The sequence below is a fragment of the Vigna umbellata genome, chromosome 1, assembly GCF_029865625.1.
Source record: "Vigna umbellata cultivar VRB3 chromosome 1, Vumbellata_1.0, whole genome shotgun sequence".
NCBI classification, from domain to species: Eukaryota; Viridiplantae; Streptophyta; class Magnoliopsida; order Fabales; family Fabaceae; genus Vigna; species Vigna umbellata.
The window spans coordinates 74,803,836-74,820,085 of NC_142165.1; the positions used below are offsets into that span (position 1 = coordinate 74,803,836).

Consider the following 16,250-nt stretch of genomic DNA (forward strand, 5'->3'; position numbering starts at 1 on the left):
AAATGAGAAAGGATTTAACTAAATAAAAGTTTCCTTATTTATAGCCATATAATTATGTTTATAGTAACAAATTAATCAGATAAAACGGTAACGTAATTTACTCTTGAAGTAAGTTATCTTTTTCACATCACATAAAAGAAATAAAATCTAATAAAAAAGAATAGCAATCTATCCTTAATTAAGGAGAAAATGTAACTAAAATCTTTTATCCTTGATTGAAAAAGAAAGCAATTTGAAAAATATAAAACGAGATAAGATTACAAAATATTTCAAGTCTAATAAACTGCTAATAGTGGTGATTATGAGGATTATTTCTAAAACTAAAACTAAAAAAACACTTGATCGAACTGAAAATCTACATAGAAGAAAAAGAAAACCTAAAAAATTTAGAGATTACGAAGATGGTTTGTTGGACTTTTTTGGCAAAAGCTTAGCACGCAATTCAGCAGCGTCAATATCATTGAAGTTAAGGGGTTTGTAGAAGCCAGTGAGAGGATCTGGAATCCACCAATTGATCTCATTGGACACTTTCTCTTCCTCTGACTTTGGTCGCATGTTGCTGTTACTCATGGAATCTGCAACTTTTGATACAGCCGCGTAACCACGTCTGTTTCGTACCACCAAAAATCAAAATATTATATGTTGTTCCCACAAAAATTGTAAGTTTTCCGAAACCTGGTAAAAGAACAAATCAAGATGATATGAAACACAAATAGAGTACCTGATGGTGAAGCAGTTTGAAATTTCTGCCATAGCAAAAGAAGAGAAAAGTTTAACAGTGGTGAAAGATGGAGCCATTGATGGTGTTGAAAAATTCTTCAATGTGAACGTAAATCTCCCACAGTCTATATTATCGCAACAAGGAACAAAATTCTTTAAGCTCTCTCTAATTTCTTTGGCGAAGTGAAGAGAGGAGTCATTATTATATAGGGCACAAAATTGGAGCATCTATCTTTCATAACAAAAATTCAATATATTAACTCATAATCTTTTTATGAATGGATTCTGTTGATTTGTAAAAATATTATATCTAAATATATATTTTCATCTATCTTTATTTATTTTTTGGGGGAAACCCAATCAAGTTTATATCTGTTCACAAATTTTATTAAAAGTAATATTTTAAATTAAAAACTGTATTTTAATTAAAAATAAATTTAAAGAAAGTCTTAACTATAAAAAAATTAGTATCATAGTCTATTAAATATTAATGGCATAGATTTCGAAAAATAAAGGATCCATAAAATGAAAAAATATTTTATTTGTTATTTGTGAATGTATACATAGATCTAGGAAATGTTTCAAAGAGATATTTGAATGGGAGAATCAGTTCTAATTCTAATTTTATAAATTTGATTTTAAATTTTAATATTAAAACTTGTTATATATATATATATAATGTGATATAATACTTATTTATAAACATGACATATTTTCTGTTATGATAACAATATATATATATATATATATATATATATATATATATATATATATATATATATATATATTATAAAATTTGGGATATGTTTCCTTTTATATAATAGCAATGTTTTAAACTCAATCTTAGCAACTATACTTTCTCAAACTGAATCTGCATTGTATAATTAACACACTTATCTAAAAGAGATAATAATATTTTTTTAACGATATATATAAAAAAATTTAAATACATATATAAATTTATATAATATATATATATATATATATATATATATATATATATATATATTGAATCAGCTTTATTTTTAATTCATGTGAAACTTCCAACACAAACAAAATATATTTGTAGTTAAAAAAAATTATAATAACTAAATTCATTAAATAATACATCTTAACAATTCAACTACAAATTTGCATGTTCATCACCATCATTAAACTAACATAGACAACCATTATATTTCATTCACGGAGTACAAAATTTCGCAATAAAAAATCGACAACCGATCAATCAAACATATATTACAATGTTCAAACCTCAAATCATACCAATAAAACACAATTATGTGGATAATAACACTATTTTTCCTTACATAAAGTAGAAACCCTTATCAGAAAAAGGTGTTCCTAAAACTCTAACTCTTAGAGACAGATCTATCTAAAAAAACATATAGAGACCTTTCACATTTTTATACTCATTAACTTACAAAATTCACTTTAAACTATTTTAAGTCAACTCATTGAATCATAAGTTACAAATAACTAAAAATGCTAACATATCTTAAAAGTAGGTAAAAAAAATGACTTATTATATTTTTATATACATAAAGCTATATGCAATTATCATTAATATGATTTGTGATTATTAAATAGATGACTAATGGAATCAAGAAAAAATTTAGAAAAAATTATAGAAAAAAAGAAATGTTTATAAAATGAAATTTTATTATTATAAATTTTGTTTATTAATTTTTTATTAATAAAATAACTGAATGTCATATTCACTAGTGCATAAAGGGCATTTAACGTCTGTTATTTTGGCTTTTTAACGTCATATCCAGACCCGACGTCTTTGTGGGTGACGTTAATCAAACGTCGGATTCCACAGGTCTGACGTCTTTATAGACGTCGGACATGCATTAACCGACGTCTAAGGGCTCTATAGACGTTGGACATAGCATTAACGTCTAATGCAGCTCGTGTCTTTGGGTAGCATAGTAGCACCTTCTTCCTTTGCTAGTTTCGTCATCGAAAATGTTGCGTCTTTTGGACCTCTTATGGCATTTCAACCGAAAATCGAATCTGGGTCCTTGCCTAGTTCCATTCCAACTGGCAATGAAAACGAATACGGGGACTTGAGAACTAGGCAAGGACCCAGGTTTGGTTTTGGGTTGAAACGCTATAAGATATCCAAAAGACGCAAGTTTTTCTTAAGAGAAAACTAGCAAAGGGAGAATGTGCTATTACGCTACCCAAAGACACGAGAAAAACAGCACCAAAACACAACAAAAACTCATTTTAATCGGTTCAAATGGAAGATAATCAATCAAAGACTAATTTAATCGGAGTAAAAGTATGTTTAAACGGTTTAAAAGAGACAAAAACGCACCTGGAAATGCAATGTCGCGGAGAGAAAAGGCGAGAAGGAAGACGATGAAGTGCGTGTAACCGCGGGTTTGATTTATGATTTAACAGCAAACAAGACGTCGGACACCTAGGGAACCGACGTCTATTCTCGCCTAGACGTCGGGGCCCTCACTAATATGACGTCCAAAGCAACTTTTCACCTACCCTGTCAGGCCATTGAGACGTCGGATGGCGGGATCTGACGTCTATATGGCGGAAAAAAGAACTTTTGATCTACCTGTCAAACATAATACACGTTCGTTAGGAGGGGGCACCGACGTCTATAATATTATAGACGTCAGTGCCCCTCCTAACAGACGTCTATGTGTCCAACTTATTTACGAAAATGTCATCGGTCAATAATTTACGTTGGTTATTTTGTGGTCCGACGTCTACCGGGTGACGTTAAAGGCTAATTCTGTACTATTGATTTAAAAATTCTATCTCTCTTAAAGTGTTTTTTAGGTGTTTACAAAACATTTAAAAGCAACAATCCTCTTAATGGTGGAATTAGAGCTGTCAAAACGAGTCACCCGGCTCGACCCACCACGGGTTGGTCACTTAGTGAGCCAATCCAACCCGGCTCATTTATTAGCGAGCCAAAAAAATTCGAACCCGGCCCGACTCACCACGGGTTGGTGGATAAACGGGTTGACTCACTGACTCACTTAATTACATTTTTTTAAATAAAAAAATTACAAACTTTCTACAATTTAAATCTAAATAAATTTCACTCCGAAACTTCACTATCAATATGGGTGTTTAATTAATTTTTAAAATAAAGAACTTAAATAATTTTTTCAAGCAAAAACAAAATAATAAATATATTTTTATAAAATTAAAATTAAATTTTAATAAAATAAAATTAGGTAGGTGGGTTGGTGGGCCAATTCGGTCCACTACGTGTTCAATCCGCATGAGCCGGATTTAAATGAATCAGGTTGAAATCGGACCCGTATAAAAAAAATATAATTTTTTCAAATTCAATCTGACTTAAACCTGTAATTGACCGGGTTGACATGCGAGTTATGATCCATTTTCAGATAGGTGGAAAGCATGTAATTGTAGGATTATTGTTTTTCAAATAGTAAAAATATGCGTGTGGTGTTCCTTGAGTCAAGGATAATTTTATTTTATTTTTTTCAAAAATAAGAGCCAATGTTAATTTCTTTTAAATGAGTCTCATACTCATTAAAATAAGAAAGAGATAAAAAAGACTTAGAGATTTTCACAGTGAGAGTTAATTGGTATAATATTAATAAACTAATAATATTATTAAAGTGCATACTTGCACATTTGAAAATTGGCGGATATTAAGAACAATGATATGTTGTTTTGAATTCTTCAAAGTATAAGCCGACAAGGACAATCAAAGGAAAGTATAATGGGTAATATATTTAGAAGAAAAGGTACTTCAATAGAAAAAACTTAAAGAAAAATATAAAAGTTTGGATGGAATCAGAATCCTGGAAGTGAATGGAAAATAAATTAGAATATTGTGATGTCTGCATGAATAGGAAAATTAGGACGTAGTTATGATGTCGTCATATGGATGAGTTGAAGCTAGCTGGAAACTTGTTCAGTGTTGAAAGCAAAAGCAAGGAACGAATAACTTGTGCAGAATTAGTAGTCAATAGCATCTCAGTCCAAATTTTAGGGAACCTTCCTCACTTCTACCTTCAATTTGATGTGCTGTGCTTTTTAGGTCAACCGATCACAGTTCAACATTTCAATGTGCTTTATGTTCCTTCTCTCATAAGTCTCATCAAATGGGAAAGGCTAATTCAAACTCAATTTATTTACATTAGTTTTTCATTGGATACTCAATTTATCTACTCATTCATCTTTTCAATTTTAAAATTTTAAAATCCATACTTTTTTCCTATTTAACTCAATATACATATTGAAAATAACAAATTGAGTAACATATAATATAATTAAATTTCAATATGTACTAATTATTATTTATTATTTTGTTTTTATTTATAACTGTTGTAATCTTCAACTAAGTATTATTTTGATGTAAATATAAGTTCAAGGCTCATGTTAATCTTATTTATTATTTATTAAGAAATACTAACTTCATATTACTCATATTCACAGTATTTGTAAAGATTTTATTTCTGACTTGAGTATTAAAGATTTTTTTTTAAAGTAGATTTCCCCTTTAACAATAAATATTCGATTAGTGATCATAAAAAAGATCGAGTTACCGTTATATTCTTGTCATCATCTATAAATATATGTTCAAGATCTACCTGAGATTACTTACCATTATATTTTAATAATATATTCTAACATATTTTAATTAAATTCTTTTACACTAATAAAACAAATAATTGAAATAATATTTTTTATTTTAAATTAATTATCTATAAAAAATAAAATTACATAAATATATTTGTAATAAAAACGTGAATCCATATTAATATTTATAATGTAAGCGAATGTTTGTATATATATGCAATATGAAAATATAAAAGGGTAGGGTGAAAAAAAGGAAAGACAGTTATAGTTATGTATCTCCAAATATTGTATTATGCACCTCAATTTAAAAAAATAAGTTCATAAAACGTATATTAAAATATGTTGAAGTTTTTGAAAAATCCTTTAACGGATTTTAAAATATGTTAAAGCACAAAAGATTAGATATATGATTTTTTTAAATTAAATGATAATTTAAAATTTAAAAAAATTAAAAAATGCAGAAGAAAAGTGCACCCCTCAAATTTAAATTTTCCTATTTCACCCTTATATATTTATAATCTATTATCTATTATAATATGAAAAATAAAATACTAGTAAATTTCTTTTATTATTTATTTTATTTTATTGACAAATGTATCAAAAAGTTAATTTTTTAATCATTTATCATTTTTGATTTTTTTATTATTTATGTTTATTTTGTTGTTATTTGTGTGTAAATTATTTTACTTTTTTATCTGTTTATTTTATATTTTAACTTATTTTTTATTTATATTTACTTTTTTGTCACATGAACATAACATTTATTCACCTTTTTATCTATTTATTTTATTTTTTGGTTGTACTATTTTTTATTGTTAATTTTATCCTTTTATAACTTTCAATTGTTTGATCATTTAATAATTATTAAAGAATAATTTATATTTATAATATAATTTTTTTATACTATTTGTTTCCTTTTTAATTTTATCTTTTTATGATTTATAATTATTTGGTCGTTAATAAAATTAAATTTAAAAACATATATATTATTTTTATTTCTTATAATAATATTATTTTAAAAAATTATATATATATATATATATATATATATATATATATATATTATTAATAATGGGTTACATTGTCATATAACAAATTATTTCTCTTAAAAGTTATTTTATAATTTTATCTTTTTGATTTGTTTTTAAATCGATATAATGTAAAAATAACAATATATTTTAAATTTATAGTTTAATATCTAATACATTATTATTTTTGTATTTTAATAAAATTAATATTTTTTTAAATTTTAAATTTTAAATTTTATATCAATCTCCAAAATATCAATTATATATAAAATTTAAATTATATTGTTGATCAATTTAATATATGATATGCACTCATACATATTATTTTAAAATTTATTTATTTTTAAAATAAACAATTAATTAAATTTTTTATAAATGCCTATAAACATATTTTAATTATGATGTTTAAAATTATAATATTTTAAATTCATAACTATCTTAGTATTAACCCTAGGCACAGTCTCGTCCTTTGTTCTCGGGTTTTTTGGGTGATTTCTGCGAGTGTGAAATTAGAGGCAGAATCGTGAACACGGGAGGTGCGAAGGGATTCGATTCAAGTGTTTTTTCGATTCAGGGTTTTACTAAGAGAAGTTTCGAACCAGGTATGGGGAGCTATTATGTTCATGTTTGGGTTCATTGAAATTGTTTGAGAAAGTGGAGTGCTTGTTTGGGTTTGTATTTCGTTATCTTTGGATTGTATGTTCTGGAAATTTTATGACTTGAATTAGTGGGGTCATGTGTTGTTAAAAAGGGGTTTTTATATTGTATGCTCCGAGAACTGTCATTGAGTTAAGGTATTTGGATAATTGAGTGTATTATGATGAAATGAGTTCTGGAAAATTGTATGAATGTTGTCGCGTGTTTTTTTGTATGGACTAGGTGCGTGGATAATAATGTATGAAGTTGGGAGATGATATATTAAAAGAATAAACGAGTATATGGTGTTTGGTTGTTTGGGTTTTACCTGTTCTGCTTCAGTCAAGTATAATATAGACTTTAGGTGGGTTAAAATGAGGCTAAAGTAGAAAAGCTTGTTAGTACGATGATTGGGTTTGAAAGGAACAATTTAAAAGCTGCTAATGCATGAAGATTGATGAAGTTTGTCAAATGTTATGCTTGCTTGGTCCTAAATACTAAGAGTATGATTGATGGAAATAAAGGGGAATATTGGTTGAAACGAAAGGGATGTTTATTTTTTTTGGTTCTTTTAGTTTGAAGGTCAGATTATGAACGCTGGAAGTAAAATTCACTGTCTTATTACTCTTGGAAAGAAGTGAAAGAGTTAATTATCTGAAGTTTGTATGCTAAGAATTATTTTACAAATAAAGGTGTATGCGTTAGAATTAACATAAGTAAGGAATTGATGGGGTTAATTATATCTGTGAACAATGTCTACCAGTATATGTGACAAATGATGGTAATAAGAAGTAGTTAAATGAAAGTTTATTGAAGGATAATGGGGGTATGAAGAGCTATCTTGGCTTGAATTTATTGTTGGGATATGATACGATCTGTTGTTATTGCTTCGAAATTTCTTTGTGCTTTGTGTCTTATGGATATAACAATTGGGTTTTTGTTCTGTTAAATGAAAAAATTACACAAGGGTTATATGTATTGGGTTTTGATTTTGTGGTTATTAAATTAAGAAGTTGGTAATCCGTGTTGTATAATTAAGTTTCTGATTGATATGCATATAAGGTTAAATAGTGCAGGGGTTTAACGAATATGATTGGATGAATTAAAGGAGTTCTAGGGATGGGCGTGTTAAACTGGAATTAATCCAGAATTATAGAGCTGTGAATAAAATTTTGGGTATTTTTATGGATGGGGTGATAAGTTTCAATTGTGTATGCTCTGTTGGGTTATTAAGGGGTTCAAAGGTTGGCTTATTTAGTTGTACTGGAAATGTTGATGGTCTTGAACATGTGGTTATGTTGATATTTGTGGAAGTTGTTTTGGGTTTTATAAATTGCAGAGTTGATGGAATAGTTACTTATTAATTGTGTTAAAATCTGTTTTTATTAATAGTGATTTTTTGAGTAAAACGGGGGAGAAGACTTGAGCTTAAGTGTCTTTCATGATAATGATTAGAATGAAATGATTCTGAACAAGAAATCAGCTCCTGAAGTATCATAAGACACTAGGATTGAACCACGGGAAAGAGTGAATCAAAATCCTATGAACTTGTAGTAAAACGGTTTTTGCAAAATCTGATTATTAAATCTGGCTTTGAATCTGATTTTGGTGTGAGAGAACTGTTCAGATGTGTCTTGGATGTTAATCTTTGATGACTTGACTCCTTACTTGATCTTGCTTGAATTCTACTTCAAGAATTGTAGTACCATGAAAGCCATGTTTCCCTTCATTCTCTAAAGAGTTTCTAACGCATAGCATGTGCTTAAATTTTCTGTTTGGAACCAAATCTGATTACTATGCTTGTATGAAACGTGAAAATGAATGTTTATGAGATATTAATGAATTGATAGAAAAAAGAGAAGTAAAATTAAAAAAATTTATAATGATGTTTTAGAAATTTCTGGGAATGATGTTTTAAATTGAGATATGGACAATTATGTCTGAAGTTATAGTAAATTAAGTTTTTTTGAAATTCTCAAACTTTATCTCGATAATCCTTTAGTACTTTATACGCTTGATTTAAATTTGTAATAAGTCTTCTTGTAATAGCAACCATGAAGCTTAAAGAGATGGGGGGAGGTAACCGGAAAAATCAGAAGTCGAAGAAGAAGCAAAACTTACAACGGCAGAAGAGAGGCCCTCGTTTGCCTTCTTCTTTGCAAAAGCAGATTGACCGTTTAAACCCTACAACTCCCTTAGAGAGTGCCAATTCTGATGACGACAACGACCTTTACGAATACGAGGAAGAGAGGGCAGAGGAAGAGTCTAGGAAAAATAAGCGTTACGACCCTGTTTCGGTTAATGATGACCTCTCTGAAGAAATTGAGGTTTCTCTTTTCTTGATCTTTTTCAACAATAATGTCATATAAACTTTTCATATTGTTCGTGTGGTTAACTTGCTTAAATGTTTGTCATAGTAGGGCATGTTTGGTTTAGTTTCGTTTTCAGTTGTTGATATTGAAAACTGTTTTCTATTATCTGTTGTTTTTTTTATTATTATTAAAGCTTGATTTAATTAAGGACACCTTTGAATTGATGAAAGGAGATGAAAGAGAGGGGAATGGAATGGAATGTGTTTAAGACCCATTGTTTGACTTATTGAAAAATAAAAATTGGAGGAGGATGGAAAGTGTTGGAACCCATTCCTTCTTTTTTCAATTTTTAGCTTTTTTCTTCCCTCCAATGGCGTGCATGCGATGGAATGTGAAACAGTCCTCTCAATGTGGTAACTAGAAGGGTTATGCTCCCCTTTGTGGCTTATCGTCCCTTCCTAGTTTTGTGTTTGCATTCTTCCTCGCAATGTCTGCAATCCTTGTTTAGTATTGGCCAACGCAGATGTTAGAAACTTTTTAATACATCCAACAAACCAAATACATGTGACATCCAAGGTCTAATGGAGAAAGCATTCGAGACTTGCAACACCTTGTATTACACCAAACGAGTCTGTATACAGTCTGGCAGATATTCAACTTACTAGTATTGTAAAGATGAAAAAAACACAAAATTTCTTGTGTAACCTGTGATGATCTTTATAATGCCTTACGAAATCTCATATCTCTGATTTATATTCAAATACATTTGGAATATTACATTTGGGTTGGATTGGTTAATTAATTTTTAAATTTAAATTTAACTTATCCTGTTTGTACCATATAATTTTCATTCATGTCTTCACTGGTATTTTTAGGATGAGAATGTGCAGTCTGATGATGAAAGTGGGGACAGTGATTACATTGGGACAAAGAAGGATGAAAATGTTCAAAGTGATGATTCTGGAGAAGAAGATGATGGGAGGCATGCAAGGATGCTACAAGCAATTACTGGTATGCCTAGTGAGGCTTTTGAAGGTGAGATTATGTATGTATGTATGTATATCTGTATTTCTGTGTCCAGCATTTTGGAGATTATAAGTGTTGTCGTGTCCATGTAGTGTCTGTGCTACATATACTCTAATTTTTGGCAGTATGTAGGAGGAATACTGGACCAGTTTTTTTTCATTAATGTTACATAGAGAGAATGTTGTAACGATATGTTTTACACCTTAATAATCAAAATGCAGAGAATAAGAAGAAAAAGAAGACGATGAATGACTTTGTTATCCCAGAGCTATATCCAGGACCTGAATATAATCCTAGTCGTGATGTTGGGGAAGGTAATGCACGTATTAGCATAGAGGACCTACTGAATCCTCTTAGTGAAAAGCCGACTTATGGAAAACTTCGGAAGAGACAGCTTCAAATTATGAAGCATGGTAGAATTGTTCATGCGCCACTTTCAAAGGCAGTTCAAGCAAAGGTAGAGAGGACAGCAGCCTATGAAGTATCAAAGAAAGATGTCAGCAAGTGGCAGCATATTATTCAGAGAAATAGAGAGGCTCCAACTATTTTCTTTGATGAAGATGTGAATCTAGGATTTTCAACTGTAGGAGCAATAGCTTCTGAATTTGAACCCAGAACTGAATTTGAGAAGAAAATAGCTGCACTAGTTTATGACAATGAAGTAACGGATGCCCATAAAAATGATGGTTCTAAGCTTCTTGAAATGAACAAGGTATGAATTCTATTAACATAGTTAATAATTGAATTTGACATTACTGATAGGAGCTCATCATGGAATTCGGAATCTGATTGAACTTTTCCTTTTCTGATTCCCTTTTTATTTTCATTTTCTGTTGTATAATCCTTTTCTGAGTATGATATTAACGTGGAAATGTCTTGACTAGACATTGGTGAAGGTGACTCAGTTGTGGTTCGCATACATCAAAGCATTTTATTTTCAAACAGTCAAACTCAAATTTGTTTATTAGACTAAAGTGCTTGTATATACATTTTTTATTCTTCAAATTAGATTTTTTTCATCCCAAAATATTTTCCTTATGCCTACTAAGATTAAAAGGTCAGCTCAAACTAGCTGGCATGATCGAGGGGGAACTTCAGTGGCATTTTTTTCGTGACTGTACTGATTTATTTGTGTGGGTGGAGGTGACAAGGGTATTTGTTTCAGTGATGTGCTTAAATAAGGTTGGATTTATATATACTTTGGAGGTGCACGATAGATTTTGGAAAAAGCAGCAACTTCTTGTTCAGTCCCACAACTATTATGACTCTCCGTACACTGTAGACTTGGATCAGGCTTGTTCATAAAAGTCAACAATGAATTCTCATTTTTTAATCAATCTCACCACATTCAATATTCCTATTACTTCACTTTCTTACTGTACCATGTTGAAAAATCTAATAACTTGGATGAATCGATTAACAACTCATTTTGTAAGATTCCAAACATGTATCACTTCTACCAAAAAATAATAATGGGTTCCTTCCAAGCACACTACATAAGCTGAAATAACACTTATGATTCTGGCAGCTACATGGAGGTAGACAAAATCCTAAGTCTCAGCTTGAGTGATGTTATCCCAATTTTAATTTTAACTTCTAAGTCCCATACAATGTTTCCATGTGTGCTGTTGGAGTAAAAGAATAAAATGAACATTCGATTACAGCTTTGGAAGTCTGTTTATTGAATAGTCTTCTTAACCCATGTTTTTAATGTATAATTAAAGAAATTACTGATGTGCTGCGCCTTATCAATTGTTTTATGTGGTTTATTATGTCTGATAGGTGTCTATTGAAGATGAGAAGGATAGACAAAATCGGATTGCTAAAATGCGGAGCCTTCTTTTTCGTCATGAAATGAAGGCAAAGCATATTAAAAAGATCAAGTCCAGAACATTTCATCGTTTGTTGAAGAAAGATAGGTTTAAAGCAGAAGCTTCTCAGATACAAATGGACCCCGAAGCTGCTAAAGAACATGCCATGAAACGAGAGCGTGAAAGGGCCGAGGTATATCATCATTTCTGAAGAAATAATAGCTCAAGATATATTTCTTAACAAATGTAGTCTACCAAGATATAATGTATCTTCATAATTAAAACAGGAAAATTGTTTCTATCAATCCCTTTCTAACTTAAAATTTCAACTTGGTACAGGAACGTATGACTCTAAAACACAAAAACCAGAATCGGTGGGCTAAGCGTATTATACAACGTGGCTTAAATAGCCAAGATGAAGGAACACGCGCGGCTATAGCTGAACAACATCAAAGACATGCTGAATTGACTAGAAAAATGCACTCTATGAAGGATAGCAGCAGTAGCAGTGAAGATACCAGTGATGAGGATGACTTTGAAAACTCTGCTGGTTCTGATCAGGAGAGGGCTTACAAGATTTTGGGAAAAGCTAGAGATAAAACCATGAAAGTGTTGGAGGAAGAGAATGAAGTTCCCAAATCAGGATTGCTTTCTTTGCCTTTTATGGTAACACCCATTCCTGCCCTCTTCCCTTTCCTTCTCTTTTAAAGAAATTTCTGTGTAAATGTTATTCTTGTTCTTAATACTGTGAATAAATACTCAATTATTTTAACGTGAATTATCTTGTTGCATGAATTGTGTTATCTTTGCTTTATGTTAATTTTATTTTTATATATTGTCTATAGTATTCAATATAGAGATTGAAAATCGTAGTTTTTCTTATTGATTTGTGGTCTTCCTTTGATCTGGTCTGATGTAGAGGCGCGGATTGGAGAAAAGAAGAGAGGAAGCTGTTGAAGAAGCTAACCTTGCTTTCCAAGAATATGAAGATTCCTTGAAGAAACTGGAAAATTCTGGTAGCTTAGAAGATCCAAAAGCTGCTTCTACCAGTGGTCGAAAAGTATTTGGACCAGCCAAAGCTCAAATATCTGATACCAGTGTTAAGGTAAAATCATATAATAGCTATGGTGGCAGTGATAGTGAGGATGACTTGGGAATCGGCAAAAGTGACAACATGGAGAATATGGGAAGTCACCTTTTGCATAACAAGGATTCTGTTGTAATTCAAGAAGACACTGATACTCACAAGGAATCTTTGTTGAAGGTGATGGAATTTTTTTTTGTATTTTTTCTTATTTTGATGTTTTTCTTAATGGATGATACATTTAATGCATTTTTTGTTCACAGACCATTGATGATATTATTGAAAATCCTGGGCCAAAAACTACATGTGAAGTTTCCATATTTGTGTCAGATCAGTGGAAAAAGGTTCGAGTGCTTTTAATATATATATATATATATATATATATATATATATATATATATATATATATATATATATATATTTAATTTTTTTCTTCTTTTTTTAATTGGTTTCTTTTGTTAAAGAAATATATTTTCCATTTATGAAGTGGTTGTTCTGTTGTACTTACGTATCTGTGATAAGCAGGCAAAGAACAAAAATGAAAACACAACTATCAAGAAGTCTCCAAACCTTACAGGGCCAGTTAGGCAAAATAAAAAAGTATAAGCTCTTTCTATTTTGTTACAAGTATAAAGCATCTCATTGGTTTAGCCTTATATTTGATCCTTTTAATATATTAGGATGCCGAAAAGGAAATTGGAGAGGATAGTGATACCGATAGTGTAGGGCAGATGGTGGATGGAATTCTGTCTTCTGTTTCTAAAGTGCCTTATGAACTTCCTTCTCAAGAGGAGCTCATTCGGCAAGCGTTTGCAGGGGATGATGTAGAAGGGGATTTTGAAAAGGACAAGCAGGAGATCCTCGAGGAAGAAAATCCTGAGCCAGAAAAGCCTCTGTTACTTCCTGGCTGGGGCCAGTGGACACATATACAGGAAAAGAAAGGTTTACCATCTTGGATGCTGAAAAAACATGAAGATGCCCAGAAAAAAAGGGCAGAGGCACTCAAAAAGAGGAAGGATGCTCAGCTTAAAAACGTGATTATATCTGAAAAGATAGATAAGAAGGTTAGTGTCATCATATACAAGGTTTTGAACCTTCCGTATTTTTTTCAATGCATGCAACAATTCATATTCATATTAGAAATTTGGGGAGTTATTTGGATTGTCATAATATTCCTCATTTTTACTTGTATGAACAGTAATGTTATTAATACGTATTATCATTATTATTATTTGTATTAAAATTTTCACTCCTACCTCATTATTCAAGACTCCTGTCTTCATTATTTGGTATTATATTGCTTAAAATTTTCATTTAGTATGTATTCATGGTCGAGCTCTAGTTTTGTAACTTTGTTGTTCGAACAATGTTGCCAACTGCCTCGTGCTCCAGTATATGCTGACCAGTTCTGTACCTATTATTATGTGGGTCAATTAATTTGTCTTGGCTTTAATTCTGTACTTCCTTTTGGATATGGCAGGCTGAAAAACTGCATACTAAATCACTGCCTTTCCCGTTTACTTCCAAAGAGGTGTTTGAACAGAGCATGCGTGTGCCCATCGGACCTGAATTTAATCCAGCAACTGCAGTTGGTCCTCTTACCCGACCCGAAGTAAGTACTTCATTAATATTCTTGACTTTTTCCCGTGTCGAAAAGAATCACAGCTTTTGTTTAAAGTAATTGAAAATAGTAGTCGATGGTCTTGCTTACCCTTGGTGAAGGAAAGAACTTTGTTTATTGGGTGGTACTATTTAGGAAAAATACTGTAAGATGAGTGTATCTATTGTAGCCGTTTTGTAAGTATAGTGTCACATATGCAGGTGGTGAAGAAACCAGGTGTTATAATAAAGCCAGTGGAGTTTGAAGACGTGAATCCTCATGAAAAATCAGAACAACGAAGTGGTGATAAGCGAAAGTTTAAGAAAACTAGTGGCAAACCCGTGAAAAAGGCGAAAGTTGGAGGAAAAAAGTAATGGACATTAGTTTTGGTTCTGATCCATTTATTTAATATTCCCAGTTTTGTGTTTCTTTTGGAGAAAGAGGATAAACATTTTTGCAGGATAGAAGAAAACGGTTAAGATAAAAAGAAATTGAAAAGCTGGAGAATTTAGTAGAGCTCCGGAAGCTTATGGCATGCAAAGAGTAAAAAATAGAAGAATTAGAAGAGTTGGTGTTGTATTTTTGTGGGGGTTGTTTCCCCTTAAATATTATCAGTCCAATATACAGGTGGAAAAGAATATGTTATTTATCTTTGTCACGTTTGTTTCTCAGGAAACCGTCAAATTTCATCATTGTAATCTTACCTTTTCTGTTACACCTTCGCTTCTAAGTTATCTCGCTTTTTTCTAAAGATCCACTCTAGTACGGCATTTAACTTTTATATCATTTATATATAATTCATTGTTATGTCTACCGTATAATATAAAATTTTTATATAATATAGAAGATATCTAATAAAAGTGTATTGGAAAATGCATTATTAATTTTCAATGAAAGGCACACCATTTTTTATTATTTGAACGTATTCTACTTAAAGTGACTATATTTTAAGTACTCCAACAACGATCATTTAATTAGTTTTTTGCAAGGCATGAAATAAAGGAAAGTATTATCAGTTTTGCAAGTATGAATGATAATAAAGACGATAATAATATATGTTTTAAAGCTTCTTTAAAATTTAATTATATATTATTAATAATGTATAACTCTTTTCAAGAAATGTTAAACAGAAAATACTCTATAAAAATTTCATTGTGTTCATTAAATGTGACAGTAAATAGATATTTGTATACAGAAGTTGTACAATTGTAATGCCTATAAAACTTACCACACATTGTACTAATGTTACCCGAAAGTAAAAAGCTTTCATGCCAACAATATTTATATACCAGCTGTTGATAAAAAAATCTTATTTGCCTAAAATATACCAGCTGTATCGTCTAGAAAGATAACCGATTTTACTAATAAAAGTGTTAAACATCACATTTTATTCGTCCTTGAAATTAAAAAAATAAAAAAAAAATTCTTAAGACATTCTTTTAG

The 16,250-nt window shown here is 30.5% G+C and overlaps 2 protein-coding genes across 2 annotated transcripts; one reads left to right on the forward strand and one right to left on the reverse strand.

Annotated features, from left to right (window-relative positions):
- Positions 1-254: 254 nt before the first annotated feature.
- Positions 255-877, reverse strand: LOC148206292 (indole-3-acetic acid-induced protein ARG2-like). Its single transcript, XM_088113197.1, has 2 exons — positions 722-877; positions 255-607 (listed from the first exon to the last, which is right to left on the reverse strand). Exons 1-2 carry the CDS (start codon positions 796-798, stop codon positions 394-396), a joined length of 291 nt encoding a protein of 96 aa, XP_087969323.1. The 5' UTR covers positions 799-877; the 3' UTR covers positions 255-393.
- Positions 878-6,781: 5,904 nt separating this feature from the next.
- Positions 6,782-15,522, forward strand: LOC148206293 (uncharacterized protein C57A7.06-like). The gene is made up of 12 exons (XM_088104203.1): positions 6,782-6,940; positions 9,024-9,301; positions 10,162-10,321; positions 10,534-11,024; positions 12,095-12,316; positions 12,463-12,789; positions 13,043-13,387; positions 13,471-13,551; positions 13,733-13,807; positions 13,888-14,271; positions 14,688-14,819; positions 15,029-15,522. Exons 2-12 carry the CDS (start codon positions 9,029-9,031, stop codon positions 15,179-15,181), a joined length of 2,643 nt encoding a protein of 880 aa, XP_087960329.1. The 5' UTR covers positions 6,782-6,940; positions 9,024-9,028; the 3' UTR covers positions 15,182-15,522.
- The last annotated feature ends 728 nt before the right edge of the window (positions 15,523-16,250 follow it).